The sequence below is a fragment of the Brachycentrus maculatus genome, unplaced genomic scaffold (genome assembly GCF_059751285.1).
Source record: "Brachycentrus maculatus isolate JH-2025_06_01 unplaced genomic scaffold, ASM5975128v1 h1tg000082l, whole genome shotgun sequence".
Lineage (NCBI taxonomy): Eukaryota > Metazoa > Arthropoda > Insecta > Trichoptera > Brachycentridae > Brachycentrus > Brachycentrus maculatus.
In genome coordinates, this window is record NW_028280836.1 from 318,983 (window position 1) to 338,400 (window position 19,418).

At 31.5% G+C, this 19,418-nt stretch overlaps 2 protein-coding genes across 2 annotated transcripts; both read right to left on the minus strand.

The window, feature by feature from the left end:
- Positions 1–1,734: 1,734 nt before the first annotated feature.
- Positions 1,735–10,672, minus strand: LOC148310943 (alpha-tocopherol transfer protein-like). Its single transcript, XM_088257548.1, has 6 exons — positions 10,497–10,672; positions 7,800–7,969; positions 6,238–6,454; positions 5,353–5,542; positions 3,746–3,962; positions 1,735–2,277 (listed from the first exon to the last, which is right to left on the minus strand). The coding sequence occupies exons 1-6, from the start codon at positions 10,502–10,504 to the stop codon at positions 2,117–2,119; spliced, it is 963 nt and encodes a 320-aa protein (XP_088113674.1). The 5' UTR covers positions 10,505–10,672; the 3' UTR covers positions 1,735–2,116.
- A 2,160-nt stretch (positions 10,673–12,832) lies between these two features.
- LOC148310944 (alpha-tocopherol transfer protein-like) lies at positions 12,833–19,087 on the minus strand. The gene is made up of 6 exons (XM_088257550.1): positions 18,973–19,087; positions 17,892–18,071; positions 16,768–16,984; positions 15,435–15,624; positions 14,710–14,926; positions 12,833–13,481 (listed from the first exon to the last, which is right to left on the minus strand). Exons 2-6 carry the CDS (start codon positions 17,935–17,937, stop codon positions 13,321–13,323), a joined length of 831 nt encoding a protein of 276 aa, XP_088113676.1. The 5' UTR covers positions 17,938–18,071; positions 18,973–19,087; the 3' UTR covers positions 12,833–13,320.
- Between the last annotated feature and the right edge of the window lie 331 nt (positions 19,088–19,418).

Sequence of the window (19,418 nt, forward strand, 5' to 3'; positions counted from 1 at the left end):
AGCTTCTTTAATTAGCGATACTGGTTTTTGCAGTAAGGTGCGATAAATCAATATTTTTTCCCGTTAGTTTTAAACTCATCCAATACGTTTTTTTACTTTCATATTAATGTTTTAAGCAATTGGGAGATAAATAATAATTTTATATTTTCAGTGAATGTGTTTAGTCTTGTATTGAAAAATTGTATATTATTTTAATATAATTCTTTATTTAATTTTTTTACATTATAAATACAATTTTTTGTTATTGTTTTTTTTTGACATCTCATCATTGATGAAGAAGAATATGGAAGTCTGTGCATTAACGGGGCTGACGACCCTCATAGGCTGGTTTAAGTGATCACTTGACACACGTGTAACATTCACCAATTCTACCCATTATTGACTACCACACTGCTCAAATTCCTGGAAGTTCTATATTATGAACCAATTTGAAACCTTGTTCTTGAATCACTAGAACCTCTCTAGAGACATCTATTGGTGAGATGAAAAGGACCTTTTTACTGAGCAGAAGTCACATTCAGATTTGTGAAAAAGTATTTGGACACACTCAACTATTGCATTCAGCGTCTTTTTTAAACGCCGTATGAGGACCAAATACTAAATTTGAGAATTGTTACCTTAAGACGTTGAATGATGGAGAGTTTTTTTTAATAAAGATAAATATTTGTGTTTTTATTATTTACACAAATATTTCAATTTCATACTATTTCTGGTATCAAATTGTGGTAGAGTGGATTCGAACCGAGAAACTCTGACTTAAGAGTCCGCGACACTAACCACGGGACCACAACCCGACACTTTGGTTGGAAATGGGTTTTATTTTTATCAGTGGGAACATGGACGATAGAGTGGAGGCCTTAGTCATTGACATATATTTAGTAAAATTTTAAGTTTATTTATATTTTTATTATTATATTTGTTATTTTCAATGTATTTCTAAGTTTTTGTATATGTATAATTATCGTGTATCAAATGCTCATTGATCTCTGTAAAAGTTATATTTCTGTGTGTGTTTAATTTTTTAGTATCATAAACAATTTATATCATGAAATATGTAGTTTTGAGACAGGAAAAACAGTATTTTTTAGCTTGCCCATGCGTTGAATTTCGTAAAGTTATATCATTATTTTATTTTTTGTTTCGGCATTCACTTTTAATAATACATGAATATGGTAAATAAGAATAAAACATAAAAATATAAATTTTTGAAATGGTCGAAATCAATTAAAAATATATAAATCTAAAAAAAACAATATAATAACTAAAATTGTATGAAATCTATTTTCGAATGATTTTATACACACGCACACACACACGCATACACACATACACACATATTATTTTTAACGCTTTATTGTTTAACACATGTGTGCTTCGAAATCTCAACATAGACGAAGAAGAATATGGAAGTCGGGGGATTTATGGGACTTATGGACTGTCCTGGGCTGGTCTGCCCATTATTGATAGCCACATTGCTCAATTTTTTGGAACTCATACACATATAAATGTTATGACGCATTATGTTTAAGTTTACCGGAGTAATCTATGGTTGGTTCGAGAAAGCTTTTATTTTGCCCCTTGTACTTAGATGTAATCAAGATCCTAACCGGATTATTTAACATACTGCGAGACGGTTTTACAAATATAGCTTTTAGGAGAAATTCAGATAAAAAATATTGGACACGCTCAAAAATGTTGTCTACATATTTGCGTACATGGATATAGAGAAAAAGGTTTTTGATTTTTAAGATGTTTATTTTAATGATATGAATAATAACCATGTTAATCTTTATATAAATCTTTCTCTTCTTCTTGTTCTTGGCATAGGCCTTGTGGCCTGTTTTAAGAGGGATCAACCTCCTGCGATGTCGATTTCCAGCTGTCAATGCATTCAGTGGTCTGCCCGGGAGTTGTCTACCTTGATGTTTGCCTTGCAGTGCAATGTCGGGGAGTCTGGATGGTTTAATTCTCCTCACACGCGCATACCATTGTCTCCTTCGTTGCCTTCCCCACCTAACGGCATTTTAGATCTCGTATATTTCTCTTATCCTGGTGTTAATAAATACATATTTAATATAAAAGGAAATGAAGGATTAAATAAATGTGATTGTTTGCTTCAGTCAATGTCTAGCTTTCGGAAGCTTCCTTTCAGACCAATGAGATCGTCAACTATTGTTTCCGGTTGCCCAATTCGCTTCGTCTCATCGGCCTTGTGTGACATTGAATCAAGGTACCACTGCCGGCATTCCGGCGATTTCATGATGGTTTTTATAGTATCTATCAAAAAAAGGAAAAAAACATTTTTACTTGTTGGGTAATATATCCGTAACTAAACAAGGTTTATTTGGTTGAATTCTACATTTATTTATGTACATTTTAATTCGTGACGCGTTTCGTCTTCTAAGGACATTATCAAACACATGTTTTTATCAGAAACAGGTGTTTGATAAAGTCCTGTGTAAAGAAGACGAAACGCGTCAAGTATTAAAATATACACAAATAAATGTAGAATTCAACCAAATAAACCTTGTTTAATTTTGGAAATATAACTCAACAATTAAATTTGGAATTCTACCTGTCTGCAGTTACAATAAATAAACATTTTTACTGCTGTGCATCTCGCAATATTGCCATAAAATTTTATAAAATAAATCTAAAACTTGTTTTTAACCACTTTTTATTCGTAAGTACTTTTTTCCAGCCGGTTTCGACAGGTTTTTATTGAATCCGGTTGGAGAAAAGTACCAAAAAAATGGTTAAAAGTTCTAGTTTTGTTCCTTTAGGGATCGTAAAACGAATGTTTGGATAAGGGATGACCAAGGTAACAGATGTGGCTCAAAGCATGTAGCGCGTATGTCTGAGGATAGATGGAAGAAAAAAGTGCTTTACTGGAGGTCTAGAACATTGTTCCGCAAAGTGTGTGCCGCAGCATACTGCTGTACCGTGGTGATTAGTTAGTGTGCCGCAGAAAAAAGTCTAGTGTTGTGAAAATAACACAATTGCTCCAAATTTTGATTGCCTGTGCTCAGTTAAGTAGGCTCCCATTCGTAAGAAAGTGAAAGCAAAACCTCAGAGACAAAACCATCATGTTGGATCACGGAAAGGCGGCAAAAGAGGATAAAAGTGAAATCCCGTTTGAACTGTGCTAGTCTGGAAGTTGGAAGTTGGTCATCTACAATGACGAGGAGCTCAACAAGCTGCCTCTAGCGTGACGACCATCGCTCAGGAAGGCGTCCTGCCTGACATTTTGGCCATTCTCCAGCACATGGGATCAAGAGGAAGGCGTTTTAATTTGTCGGCTCATCTTTTCTCCGCTCCAGACTCGACGGCCCGAGATCGATTGACGACGTTTTAATTCATTTTTTTTATATCTTTATCATCATCATCTTATTATTATTATTATCATCCATGTCTTTATAAGCGCCCTTGAGGTAGTATTTTTTACGAAAATGGCGCCATAAAAATTATCCAAATAATAATAATTATTATTATTATGCACCTCTAAAATCTGTTATTTGGTAGGTGTGCCTTGAATAAAAAAAGTTTGCTGAACACTGGCCTAGAACAGGAAGGGAAGCGTGGGTAGGCCCCAGACAAGATGGTCCGATGACTTTAAAAAGTGGTGGGCCTGCACTGGAAAGAGTCGTGTTCATCAGAGAACTGTGAAAGAGGCCTTTGTTCAACACTGGACACAAGAAGAATACTGTCGTTAGTAAGTAAGGTTGTAATATATGTATGTATGTACCTGCAAGCTCAACAGACGTTTTTGGATAATCTCCCCCCATATCCTTCGGAATGCATTCTTTAGGAACATGCTCGTGCAGTTCCTCCCAGTTTCGATGAATATACACTCGATCGGCAAGTTTCTTCTTCAGGACCGACTTTATGGCCACTATCAAGAACTCGGCATAAGGTGGAAGGTTCACTACGTGAATGGCAGTCACTCTGGCTCCATAGCAGTTCTGAAATGAACATTTGTTACCGACAGATGAAAGTCATAAAATAAAATAAAATCGCCTCCTGTAGTTTTAAGAACATTAAAAAATAGATATGAATAGTTAAAAAAATACGATTAGTTTTACAAAACTTAAAACTGATGAGACTGTTAGTGAATACATATTTTTAATTTGTGATTTTTCTATTAAAAAAATATGTACATATCCTACTCTGTATTCTATATTGTGTAACTACTATGTGTGTGTGTGCGTGCGTGTATGTGTTTGTTTGTGTGTGTATTTGTGTTTGTGTGTGTATTTGTGTTTGTGTGTGTATTTGTGTTTGTGTGTGTATTTGTGTGTGTGTGTGTGTGTGTGTGTGTGTGTGTGTGTGTGTGTGTGTGTGTGTGTGTGTGTGTGTGTGTGTGTGTGTGTGTGTTCTTTCGTCCCAGCAACAGCTCTCAAACAAGGAGCTCCAACAACGTTAAAATTGCACAAATCATTTTCTCTTGTATTTCTTCATCGATGAGTCTGTTTTCAGTTCATTTATTATTATTATCCTTTTTTACATGCGATTCACAGTTTTGAAGAATGCAAATTCTCGGATAATTTGAATTTTTGATACTCATTTAACTTAAGTGACATGAAAACAATAAAATTTAAGATAAAAAAATATGATTTGCATCTCAATTTTTATATAATATCGATATTAAACCTTGTACTCGCAGTCAAGAAATTAATAAAGATTGAAAAACAATATTAAAGAATATACAATTGTGAATTACATTTCATCGACGAACATTTCGCCAAAAGTAGGTACGTAATATGAGAAAAATCCGTTAATTGTTTTAATTTTAATTTTAAGTAGGTACTTAACTTGTATTTTTCACGTAATATATACCTATAAAATTTCATCGACTTTAACGACCAGTGAACAAATAAAAAAAACCTTGTAAAAAAGTATACTTCTTCGTTTATTTGTGAATAAGGGTTAAAGAACAATAATTTAGATATATAATGCGAATTAGAAGTTAATTCTTTTGACTAAGTTGACATTGCTCTGGTATATTAGAACTAAGAATTTAAAAATAAAAATGAAAAGTAAAAAAAAACGCGGTAAAATAAAAAAAACCATGTACTAATATTAAATTATAAAAAAATCTAATGATTGCTTGACTAAAAATTTCAAGAATTTATGTATGTAAAAATGACTAGTTAAGAGAACTGTTTGTAGCTTTACGTGTTGATGAGAACATCTGTAGTTGTCGAAACTAGTCGTGTTTACATTTTTTCAGTCGCCTCTCCATTGCTGGATTTTGGCCTCTTCCAATGACTGCTAAACCTTTCAAAAATTAATGTTTAAAATATTTAAAAAAATGGTCTTGTTTATGTATTTACACTGTATTGCATTTCGTACCTGAATAACGAATATAGATTTTTTCAACATAGCCGGATTGACTTTAACAACGTGACCAAATGTTATGTTGGCTAGGTCCCACACCAATATCTCATCAACTACCGTTTCCATTGAAATCTTTATCTCCGCTATCATGAATAAGACGGCGCATATTTCTGTCGGTTTCAATTTCTCGGGTTCACAAATTATCCTGAAAAATATTTTCCTAAACATTAACATCAATAATTTACAAACTATTACTTATTCTAGTTCAATTTAACCTTAACTTAGTAAATACAACTATTTTATCAATTTTTGACATAAACTGGGCATTAACAAGGCTTACGACCATCATAGGCTGGATAAACTGATCACTTTAATCTCGTGTAACATTCACAAATTCTACCCATGATTAACAACCATACTACTCAATTCTTGGACCCCTAGATATATTGATCAAACTCGTGACACAGTTCATGTGAGCTCACTACCGAGATCTATGCTGGAATAGGGAAAGTTTTTATAAGGTAAAGACTCTACTACTACTACTATCATCACGCCGTTTCCCCGCAGGGGTAGGCAGAGAAGATGGAACGCCACACTTTTCTGTCCTGACATACACTCTTCGCCTCCTTTACATCCATACATCTAGTCACACATGCCCTCCGATTACGCAGACTTTTGACACCGCCAGATTTTAGGTTCTGATTGATCTGATCGTGCCAAGTCTTTTTCGGTCGTCCTCGTTCTGTTTTCCCTCTCACATTCGCCACATATATTTTCTTAGTCATTCTCTCGCTATCCATTCGCTCCACATGTCCATACTACCGTAAAGAACTCTTCCTAATCTTTTCAATTATTCCTCGTTCACAACAATTCTTTCTAGATAATGCAAAATCGACCTACCTGGCAAATTGTACTCTGTGATTATTAGGAGTGGCTTTTGGGATCGTAATCCACTGAAAAGATTCAAGAACATCTGTCATTTCTTCGCTCCATGGATCCCTATTGCTGAAGAACTCGGGCATTGCTCTTTTGGCTGTGTATATGTTATCTATCTTCTTTTTGGTTTTCTCGATACTATACTTATTGTAAAATAGAAATCTTTCGATCGTTATGGTATCTGTAAATATAAATTATATTAGGTATCTTTCAATCGTTATGGTGACTGTAAATATAAATAAGTTAATCGTTATGGTATATGGTATGTAAATATTATTTATCTATCAATCGTTATGGTATCTGTAAATAAAATTAAAATAAGATTTTAATCGTTTTTGTATCTGTAAATAAAAATAAGATGAGATAACTTTAAATCGTAATGGTATCCGTAAATAAAAATTATATTAGATATGTTTCAATTGTTTTGGTATCTGTAAATATAAATTAGATTAAATATATTATTTCGAGAAATAAAAATACTTTGTGTTCTGATCGACTCACATTTATATTAACCAACTAGTTTCAGCAACAACCTGTTGCCCTCTTCAGGGTTACATTTATTACTAAAAATAAATGTAACCCTGAAGAGGGCAACAGGTTGTTGTCGAAACTAGTTGGTTAATAAAAATGTGAGTGGATCAGAACACAAAGTATTTTTATTTCTCGAAATAATATATCAATATGATCCACAAAGTTAATGCTTTCAATATTCAAAACATGGATTTAATATGTTTCAACTGTAATGGTATCTGTAAATAATAATTAGATTAGATATTTTCAAGACTATGATATCTGCAAATATAAATTTAATTAGAAATATTTCAATCGTTATGGTGTCTATAAATATAAATCAGATTAGAAATGTTTTAATCGTTATGGTATTTATAAATGTAAATTAAATAAGATATTTTTCAATAATTATGGTATTTGCAATTTAAAATTAGTTAAGATATCTTTCAATCGTAATGTTAACTGTAAATATAAATATTAATTTGTTTCAATCGTTATGGTATCTGTAAATATAAATTATATCTGATTTATTTTAATGGTTTTGGTATTTTTATTCTTAATTGTTATTGTATATATTTTTGTAAACATTGTTAAAGACGTAAGCCGTAAATATTAAAAAAAAATAATAATTAAAATTAAAATCTGTAAATATAAATCAGGTTAGATATTTTTCAATCTGTATGGTATCTGTATATATAAATGTTTACTTGTCAAGAACGTTCTGATCAATACCTGATGCGTTGTTAATGAAATTTCCTTGAATGTTTTTTTGCAGATAGTTTTTGGCACCTCTTCTGAACCTTACAAAATAAAACTACAATTTTATTTATAACCACTTTATTTTTGGTACTTTTTTCAACCGGTTTCGACGAGCACCTTGTCAACTTATGGAACGAATGGATGTACTTGTATGTAGTTGTAGTAGTACTGTAGTCGCTGTATATAGCGGTTGTAAATAAAACTAAAAATGACATGGTTATTACCACTAAAAAAAACTACTTTTCATCAAAACATACCCATGTCTATTTTTGGCAAATGTGGCTCTTTGTCGTACCAATTCTTGATGACTTGAACACTGTCCGCTAACATTCTCTCGGATATATTTGTCATTTTACCACGATGTTCACTCTCCGAAACTCCAAAGGGTAATATCTGCCACTCTCTATTTCGTGGAATAATTGCTTTTCTGCAAAAAAATATTAAAATATTAACATTTATTTTGTTAAATAAATTTGGTGAAAAAATTCACAATATTTGTTTATAAACATATTTATTATATGACCCAATAATCTAAAGATCTATTTAAGTCTACGTTACTCCATTATACAATCATAAAAAGATCTTAATTATAAAAATAAACCCTTAAATAATTTTTTTTTCAAATTCATTAGTGTTAACACGAATAGTTTCAAGAACTGCTAATGTTCTCATTAATAGATAAAGATTCAAGAGTGTGTTCTTTCCCATAAAGATGAGAACGTCTGCAGTTCTTTAAACTACTTTCGTGTTTATATTTTCAAAAAATGTCATAAAATGGTCTTACACATGTTTTTATTTTATTATTATACTTAAATCAGCATGGCATTCTACAGAATCAATGCCAGATCAATAAAGAATATTGTTACATCTTTTAAAATATCCTTTTAATGTGTTGCGAAACCTTGACTTTTAACATTGAGATATTTATATTATTTTTTGACATCTCATCAATGATGAAAAAGAATATGGAAGTCTGGGCATTTACGGGGCTGACGACCGTCATAGGCTGGTTTAAGTGATCACTTTACACACGTGTAACATTCACCAATTCTACCCATTATTGACAACCACACTACTCAAATTCTTGGAAGTTCTATATATATGAACCAATTTAGAAACCTTGTTCTTGAATCACTAGAACTTCACTAGAGACATCTATTGGTGAGATGTAAAGAAGCTTTTTTACTAAGCAGAAACTCTTATATTAGCATGTGAGATCCGAATCCTGGATTATATTCACACACATGAGAAACGCCAGAAAATACCATTTTCATTTTTATTATTAAACTTATAATTTGACCAGGTAATTTATTTACAACATTTTGAGTGTGTCCAAATACTTGTTCACAAAATTTGGATTATCTCCAATTACCTGTAATTGGAGATAATCCAAATTTTGTGACTAATCCAAATTTATGTGATAATCCAAATTTTGTGACTAATCCACTAATTGTGATAATCCAAATTTTAACTCCTGAGTTATTTTCATATTATTTTTTGACATCTTATCAAAGATGAAGAAGAATTTGGAAGTCTGGGCATTTACGGGGCTGACGACCGTCATAGGCAGCCTATGACGGTCGTCAGCCCCGTAAATGCCCAGACTTCCATAATCTTCTTCATCTTTGATGAGATGTCAAAAAATAATATGAAAATAACTCCTGTAATTGGAGATAATCCAAATTTTGTGAATAAGTATTTGGACACACTCAAAATGTTGTAAATTGAGATATTTTTTTTGTTAAAAAGCCCGCCAATGTTTTTTTCTCTTCATGAAGTTAAAATAAATAAATATTTTATTTATAATTTTCTAGTATATTAACATTTATTCGCAATCTATGGTGAATAAAGCACTACATTGTACCGATGATCTGTTAACTTAAGCGTTATTTCCGTATTTTAACATTTTTTTACAAAAATGTTAGTAAGATTAGTATATAACCACTCGTCTCAGGTGTTTATATACTAGTATTACTAACATTTTTGTAAAAAAAATTAAAATACGTAAATAACGCTTAAGTTAACAGTTCATGGGTACAATGACAAAGTAAAAATAACTGACCACAAAGTAAATGCTTTAAATATTAATGATGTGATTTACATAGATTAACTTCAGTCATTTGGGTTTTACTCCGTGGTGGCATAATATAAGTATATGAAAGTATAAAAATCGTAATTCTTAACCATATTTTTTGGGTGTATACCCATTGGTGCATAGAGAACTGAATCGTATTAAATCGGTGTTTTCTTTATCGTTTGTTACAAAAACGCAGATGGTCTGTCCATGGTGATATTAAATCAATTTTCGATTGAAAATTTTCACACCAATACAATAAATATGCTTTGGAAAAAAAGGTTTATTTTTATCCTCTCGAAAATTGAACATGTGATCACTTGCACGGTAGCTAAATATGCCATTCTAATTACTAAAACTAACTAACTAACCATCACGCCGTTTCCCCGCAGGGGTAGGCAAAGAGAATAGAGCGCCACACCACTCTGTCCTTGCAAACATTCTTCGCCTCTTCCACGTTCATGCATCTCCTCATACATACCCGCCGATTGTTACGACTCCTAACCTGACCACTTTCAAGTATTTGGCATACCTGATCGTGACATATTTTTCTCGGTCTTCCTCTGCTTCTTTTCTTACTAACATTCGCCTCATAAATTTGTTTAACCGTTCTTTCCTCACTCATTCGTTCTACATGTCCAAACCATCTCAACACACCTTTCTTAATTTTATCGATAATGCTTATCTCAGCTTTGCATTCCTTCCTTATTGCGAAGGATGAAAGTAGACTGAATGCAGTTGAAATGCGATCTCTCAGAAGAATGTGCGACAAAACGATGTATGATAGATGTGCGAATAGTGAAATAAGGAAGGAATGCAAAACTAATTACGGAAGTGGAATAATATAAGTTACACGTGGTTTTAGAATATTTTTACTTACGAAGTCATTTTATCACCAAATATCACAAATTTAATTTAATTTTAAATTAAATACAAAAGTAAATATGCCAGTATCTTGAAGACACTTCTTGATCTGTCAACTTATTTATTTAAACTGACACTAGCTATGGTCGGAATTGAAATGACGTCTTTAATCAGGTAAAGTATTTATTAAACACTGATGAGCTACTCTATTCATAATTAGTTGAATTTCCGCAATGCAAAATAAAATAAAAAATACCAATTCGCCTGGAAAAACATTAAATTAAATGACATTCAATGTCACTTCACACGAATAATAAAAATATCATTAAAATGACCCGTTAATTTTTTTAATAATTTGTTTACTTCAGTGCCAGAGGCGTCTAAATATAAACTCACAATAAAATAATTAAATTTCTTTGATTTTCACGGCCGCTCGGAATATGGTTTTACTAATTTTTTTTTACAAAAAATGTTAATAATATTAGTATAAAACCACTCACAGAGATTTTTATGTCTACTGGTTTCGAGACGTACCCGTCTCTTCTTCAGGCCCTCGTGCATGTTTAACCTCGGCTCGTATCGCATGTCTGTTGCTGAAACCTTTAGTGCATGTTGGTCTTCGGGCTCGTTTTGTGTACATAGTTTTGAGTGTGTAAATGATGCTATGGTGGTGAAGGGTGGTATTGTTTGCATGCTATGGTAGTGATTGTCCCGACGAAGAGACGGGTACGTCTCGAAACCGGTAGACATAAAAATCTCGGTGAGTGGTTATATACTAATATTATAAACATATTTGTAAAAAAAAAATAGTAAAATGACTTACCACAAAGTAAATGCTTTAAATATTAATAATATTGAAAATATGGTTATGTTGATTTCTGGGCGACTTATGCTTTTAGCATTTTTGACGGTTCGAATTTCATACAATATCCAAAATCAGAACTTAATTCAATCTGTTGAGTGTAAGATGTATCTATGAATTAATTTTATTTACTGTTTTGGCATTCACTTTGTCAGACATGATGAAATTGAAAATAAAAAAACACTTGTTTTTACAACTTGAATTATATTTATTTTAATGACTAGTTTTGAAAGCTACAGATGCTTACATCTTTGGGTCTGGATGTAGTTTATATTCAGATCAGAAGATGGAAGCATCTGTCACTTCCAAAATTAGTAGCTAAAATAAATATAACTCAAGTGGTAAAAAATAAGTGTTTTCATTTACAATTTTAATTAATTAATGAGTTTTATATATTTTTGAAGAGTCCAAATCCTTATCAACAAATCTAGGTTTTTCCACTTAGGATTTGTTTTGTCATCTCAATATAGATAAAGAATAATATGAAAGTCAGGGTATTTACAGAGCTTAGGACCTATCATAGCCTAAAAAGGTGATCATTTCACACGTTTAATATTCACCATTCTACTCATGATTGATAACCACACTACTAAAATTTTTCAAACTCATAATGCATAACATAAATTTTCAATTTCATGACACTTCGAGCATGATTTCACAACAGCCATCTATGGTTGGATTGAGAAAGCTTTTTTTTAGCAAAGATTTATTTAATGAGAAGGCTTAAACCACTACATGTTTAACCCCGATGATGACAAGGCTCTTGTCAAAACCGGTTGGAGAAAAAGTGTACCAATAAAAAGTGGTTGAAAACAAAGTGGTTTTATTTTATAAAATAAAGATTTTTTTTAAAAATTGGTCTTGGTGTTTGTGATGTGTTTTTCACATTAACCTTTCCTATCCTCACTATCCTCCCTGCAGACAAACCTCAAAAATAAAAGCTTTGCGGGTTATTTTGATCAATAGAAAAAAACTTGAACCAGCTTATGATAGGTTGACAATCACATCATATACAAGTACAAGTATGAAGTGATTCAGAATGACCTTTTTTCAATAGATTTTCATTGACAAATACGCTATATAGTATAGTATTCGTGGAAATTTCATGTGACATTCGCCACCACACCCATGATTTACACTTATATTATTTAAATTTCAACAACAGATGTCGTAGGCGAAGTTTTACTCGAAAATGCATTTGATCTTTTAATTTAATTCACATAAACAATATTCCGAAAACTATGTAGTATTGTTGTCAATTACGTCTACAATGATAAATGTTATATACACTGTGTGTAAAGTGATCACTTAACCACCCAATGACAGGTCGTAAGTAATAAAAATGTTCAGACTTCCATGTTTCCATATCAAAAGACTACTTTTGTTATCAATAAAATGAATTGAATTCGCAACATTTTGAACGTGTTCAAACACTTGCTCACAAATCTGGGTTTCTTCACTTAAGAGTTATTTTTTATACAATTTTTCAATTTATATATGGATTTATTATTTGGTAATAAGTATTTTATATTTTTCATTTAGAATGAGGACACACTCAATATTTGAATATAATTATATACTTGTCAAAATATAACCTGCATATTAAATGAAAATCAGTTTTCAGGCGTTTTTTAGTATGTAAAATAATCCGAGTTCGGACTTGTATGGGAATAAAAAGGGTCTCGGTTAAATTAAAGCTTACTTAATCCGTATTTAAGTAAGGGTAGTTTTTCCCCCTGCATTATATAGACATTTATTTTGATAATATTAAATAATAAAATAACCTAACCTTACCTTAAATTTGTGTATTTGTGTTTGTAAAATATAAAAAGCATTTTAAAAGGAAAAAAATAATAAAACGCATATTTAAATAATGTTTTTAATTAATAATTTACACAGAACATATATGTTATACAAAACTTGCTTGTACAATTTTGAAAGGACGAAAGAGTTTTTTTTAAGGAGATGATCGTATGCTTCAGTCAATGTCCAGTTTCCGAAAGCTTCCTTTCAATCCAATGAGATCATCCACCATAGTCTCCGAGTGTCCGGTCCGCTTGGTCTCATCCGCTTTCTGCGTTACCGAATCGATATACCACTGTCGGCATTCTGGGATATTCATGATTCGTTTGACATTATCTGGAAAAATATGACTATTTTAGATGAATTATTCGACGAATATCACATATTAACAAGGCAAGTCTTATATCGTGTATCAATTTTACTTTTTAATACATGTATTCAAAAACACGGAAGATTAGAGTCTATGAAACGGTTGAAAAATATGTAATTTGTGTAATATTTAATAATTGGCTGCATACAAACTATTTAACCCTTAATAAAGTAAGTCTAGTTTTATTCAATTACAAATTAACACTTAAACCTTACAAAACGCTAGTTTCAACATCAAAATCTATTTGAACTGTTGTAATCAAAAACAGACCGCAGAATTTAGTTAGATGTCAGTTTACTTAGTTAATACCACTATTTTTTAACATCTAATGTGACATGCGTTTCAAGATTTCTCTCCTAAAAATATTTGTGAAGTAATTTGAGTGAATCTCACATTTATTCATTTATATTAAGTTCATACTTCACAAATTTCTCAGTTTATTATATGTTATGAATACGTATATGTTACATCGTTTTATTACACTAATTAATTAATGTCATATAGAAGTTATAAATCTCTTTTTTTAAACTCCAAAAATATTATTTTTACAGCCAATTTAAGAAAAAGAAATTAGAATATGAGATGATCTTTGAGTAAAAATAAAAACGGATTAATTTTTAAAATCATGTCAGGCATTTAATCACAGTGTCATTGAAGCATCATAAATTATCCAATACCATTTAATTATTATTAATTGATTCGGCTGTCGTTTTTTGGCAATATCAATATGTATTGAAGTTTTACTTGATAAATACTGCTATTTCTTAAAAACTATTGTGACACGTGTTTCGTTGCATTCCGCATCATTTTCAAATATCGTTTTGTTTGAAAAATGATATGAAACGCAGAGAAACATTTGACATAATACTTTACATTTTATATATATTTTTTAAAGATAAAATATTGTCTTGTTTATTATTTAAACATGTGCTTCAATTTTGTACTATTTCTTTGAACCTAAGCGGCTCATTTTTAGAAATATGTATCAAATTGTGGTAGAGTGGGAACCGAGAAACTGGACCACAACCCGATACAAATTCTAAAGTAATATTGGTATTTATCAAGTAAAACTTAAATTATCATTAAATTAATTTAAAAAAAAAACAAATAAGTATATCTAAACAGTAGCGAATTAAAAATATAAATAAAAAGAATATTAAAAAAAAGACGTGGCCCAAAAATTTTGTAATATACCTGTAAGCTCATGGGAGGTTTTTGGATAATCTCCTCCCATATCCTTCGGGAAATACTCTTTAGGAACGTGTTTGAACAGTTCTTCCCAGTTTTTGTGGATGAACACCCTCTCTGCAACCTTCTTCTTCATGATAGACTTCACGGCGACCAACAGGAACTCAGCGTAGGGCGGGAGGTTCAGGATATGGAACCCTGCTATTCGTGATCCATAGCAGCGCTGAAACGAATAATGGATAAACTTTATTTTTTATACTTGTTAGTTAGTAGACAATTTTTCTTGCCTTTTATGTACAAAGATTAATAGTATATTTAGTTTATATCCATCAATCAAGATCCGTTACATTGATACATTTAGCTTGATACACCTTTAAAATTGAAATCTTCTCCGTCTTAGGTAATATCGTTTAAATTTGACTTTTCACGAAAAATTTATGTGAAAATGAATTAGGCCATATTTACGTTTAGTCAGTAACTAACTTCAAACACAAGATAAGTCAGTCGCTGACTCAGCGTTATAGAGTGTCTAAATCTGGCGTTTATTCACGGTATCGTTTATCAATTCCTTATCCCAACTAGTTTTTTTTTTTACATAAAGATATCTCGTCTAAGAGGACCAACATGCACTAAGGATTACAGAAAAACATGCACTAATGACCAAGATCTAACGTGCCCTGAGGAAATATGTTTAGTTTGTAAGGAAAATTTGTAATTTAGGTAATATTTACCTCAAACAGGAACATGGCTTTTTTCAACATAGCCGGATGCACTTTTACAACATGACCGAGTTTCAAGTTGGTCAGATCCCAAACTACGATGTCACCAGTTACAATTTCCATTGCGATTCTCAGGTCAGCGATCATGAACAAAACGGCACACATTTCAGTCGGTTTGTATTCATCGGGTTCACACAGTAACCTAGAAAAGAAATGTAAGGACTTAGTTGGATGAGTTATTAGTAGACTGATATTTTTGTGTAAAATTTAATAACAATTATAATTATAAACGGTTTTGTAATTTAGGTTTTACTTGCTAAATACCATTATTTCTAAAAATCTATGGTGATACGTGTTTTGATGCATTCCGCATCATTTAAAAATACCGTTTGTGTGGCTAGGTCTAAATTTAAGAGTTTAAATTGTTTCCTTGGGAATTAAGTATGAAAAGGGTGTAGAAATTGCATCTTGTTTTTATTTATTTAAATATTTATTATTCATTATTTTTTCTCGTTGTTTTGGTCATAAACTTGTTATGTGATCACTTTTCACGCGTGCAAAATTCACCATTTTACCCATGATTGACAACCACACTGCTTAAATTTTCACAACTCTTAGATATATTGATCAATCTCATGACGCAGTACATATGACTTCACAACAGCCATCTTTGTTGGATTGAGAAAGCATTTTTTAAGCAGAGACCCTTTTATTTGAAGGCTAAATTCGAACCCTTGAATATTTTTATATATTGAAAAATATTAAATAAGGGAAACGCTTCAAAATATGATTTTTTTAAGTAGCTTATTATTTGAACAATTATTTTTATTCATAACATTTTGAATGTGCATATTTTAAAATGCATATTCAAGAATTGTTAAAGCGTATAGTTGTTTGATTTTTATGAGTTACAATTTGATGAACATATTTTTAATGGAAGTCTGTCTAGCGATAGCATTTTTAGTAAGTTTAAAATGAAATAAAAGACTATTGTTTTTGACTTCTCATCAAAGATGAAGAAGAATATGGAAGTATGGACGACTGTCATAGGCTGGTTTAAGTGATCACTTTACAGACGTATAACGTTCACCAATTCTACCCATTATTAAAAACCACACTATTCAAATTCTTGGAATTTCTATATATATGAACCAATTTCGAAACGTTGTTCTTGAATCATTAGAACTTAACTAGAGACACCTATTGTTGAGATGAAAAGAAGCTTTTTTATTGAGCAGAAACTCTTTTATTAGTATGTGAGATCCGAATCCTGGATTATAATCACATACTTGAGAAATGCCAGAATATATAATTTTCATTTATATTATTTTAAGTTATAATTTACCTGGCGATTTGTATCCTATGATCCTTCGGAGTAACTTTAGGAATAATTATCCACTGAAAAGTATCCATGACCTTAGATACTTCCTTGCTCCATGGATCTCTGTTGACGAAGAATTCTGGCATTGCGTTCCTCGCCGTATACATATTATCGATCTTCTTTTTGGTTTTCTCAATGCTGTATTTGTTGAACGATAGAGCTCTCTCCATTGATCTTGTATCTGTGTGTTTTTAAATGCATATATATAAATTTTTATTTATTAAGGGCTATTAACTTAATATTGCAAGTTGATCAACCGTTTGAGTGTTGAAATTTTCCTTTTACGAATGCTAAAACTACTGAAGATTTTTTTGACTAAAATGGTAATTTTTATAAAGTTAACTTAAAATAAAAAGGACCATTTTTGCCAAAACAATTTTTGGTTTTTCTGTTTGTTATTGGTTAAAAATATATCAAACTACTCAATAACAATAATTAACAAAAAATACTTTATTTTGTAATAAACGTACCGTTGGGTGTGGATAAGGGTTAGAGACTGGTTCACTAATCTGGATTATCTCCAATTAGGAATTATTTTTTTGACATCATAATATAAATGAAGAAAAATATGAAAGCCTGGGTATGTACAGAGCTTATAACCTGTCAAAGGGTGGTAAAGTGATCTCTTTACACACGTGCAACATTCACCGTTCTACACATTATAACAACCACACTTCTCATTTTTTGTTTACTCAAAATAGTAAAACAAAAATGTGAACAAGTATTTGGAAACACTCAAAATATTGTGGAACATACTTGAATGTGGCAAGGTCATGTAAAATCGGTTCGTATTCTTCGATCTGTAAATATTCTAATTTCATCGTCACTATCTCTATATTGAGTACAACAAAAATTTGTGCGATGTTTGACAACCGCTTTCAACAACACCTTTGGATAAATTAGCGTGATTGGATGAGTCGTGAAAACTTCATTGAATATATTTTTGAAAATTATTTTTTTTACGAAATACAATAAAACGTCTAATTTGTTTCGTCAAACGTCTAATTTGATTTGTAAGGCGTCTAATTTGGTTTTGTGAAACGTCCAATACGAAGTGAAAAACCTATATAAGTACCAAGATTACTAACCTACGTCTATTTTAGGGAAATGTGGCTCTTTGTTAAACCAATCCATGAGGTTGGTTGCGTACGCTATCCGCCAACATTCTCTCGGATATATTATCGGTCACTAGCTTCTCACGAAACTTCTCTTCTGAAACTCCAAAAATTGATTTTTGCCATTCTGGTTTTAGTGGGAAGCTGCATTTCCTGTGAAACAAGAAAAATATTGTAAGCTTGACATGAATACGTATTTCAAAAACTTTATCTTCATATGTCAAAAAACGATATATCGTGGGAAATAACTAACCAACCATCATACTGCTTCTCGTAGGAGTAGATAGAGAGAATAGAACGCCACATCAATCTGTCCTTGCAAACAATCTCCACCTATTCCACATTCATGCATCTCCTATGTATAAATCCGACTTCTGTCCTGATTATTCAAATTTATTATATTTGTCCATGCCATGTTTTTACCTTTCTTCTTCTGGATCTATTTTAAACTATATTTGCCTCAAAAATTTGCTCAAAGCTCATATTTGAACCCGTAGATGGAAGCATCTGTAATTTCCGAAACTAGTCATATCAATATAATGCACCTTTCTTAATTTTGTCGATTATGCTTGTCTTGTTAGTGTTGCATTCTTTTATCATATGATAATTCGAACAACTATCCAATAGTTGCTATACTGGCACACGTTAACTCCAAAACCCTTGTTTGAATAATCCCTCTCATTACAAGCTTTTATCCTGAATAAAATACCCGCTTTTAAACACAAGGTTGAATTTACTTTTAAAACTACATAAATATGACATTTCCAACTATGTACATATATACATAAGAGCGGTCAGGTAAGGAGTCGAAACAATCGGCGGGTATGTATGAGGAGATGCATGAACGTGGAAGAGGCGAAGAACGATTGTAAAAACAGAGTGGTGTGGCGTTCTATTCTCTCTGCCTACCCCTACGGGGAAGCGGCGTGATGGTTAGTTAGTTAGTCCCACGATATATCGTTTTTTTACATATGAAGATAAAACTTCAAATTCCGGGTTAAATCTTTAGCCAACTGCATATGTAGAAAGCATATGTTTACATATTTTTACTTACGAAGTCATTTTATTCACAAAATATCACAAAATTTCAAAAAACACACCACGACTGGATAAGATATCAAAAATATATAAAAAACACATCTAAATCTTTGCAAATCGTTGTGCGAACTGGAAAAATTCTTAATACTAAAAATGATATTGATAAAAAAAACCAGAACTATTATATTATTTGAAACTGGTTTGGACAGTATGACAGTTTAAGGAAAAGACTTCTTCATAATAATTTCAATGCCAAAGGTTCAATAAGAATATCATAAAATAATATTTGGTCTTTCTATACATTATCATATTTTTCACTCTAGTGCAGATTTACTAAAATTCTCATTTATAATTTAATTCATTTTTAATACTTTTGTAAAACAGGTTGTGTATTGGTGGGTTTATTTATTCAAGGAAAAATCTTCCAACCTCTGCTGCCATATGAATGGTCAAGGTTAATCG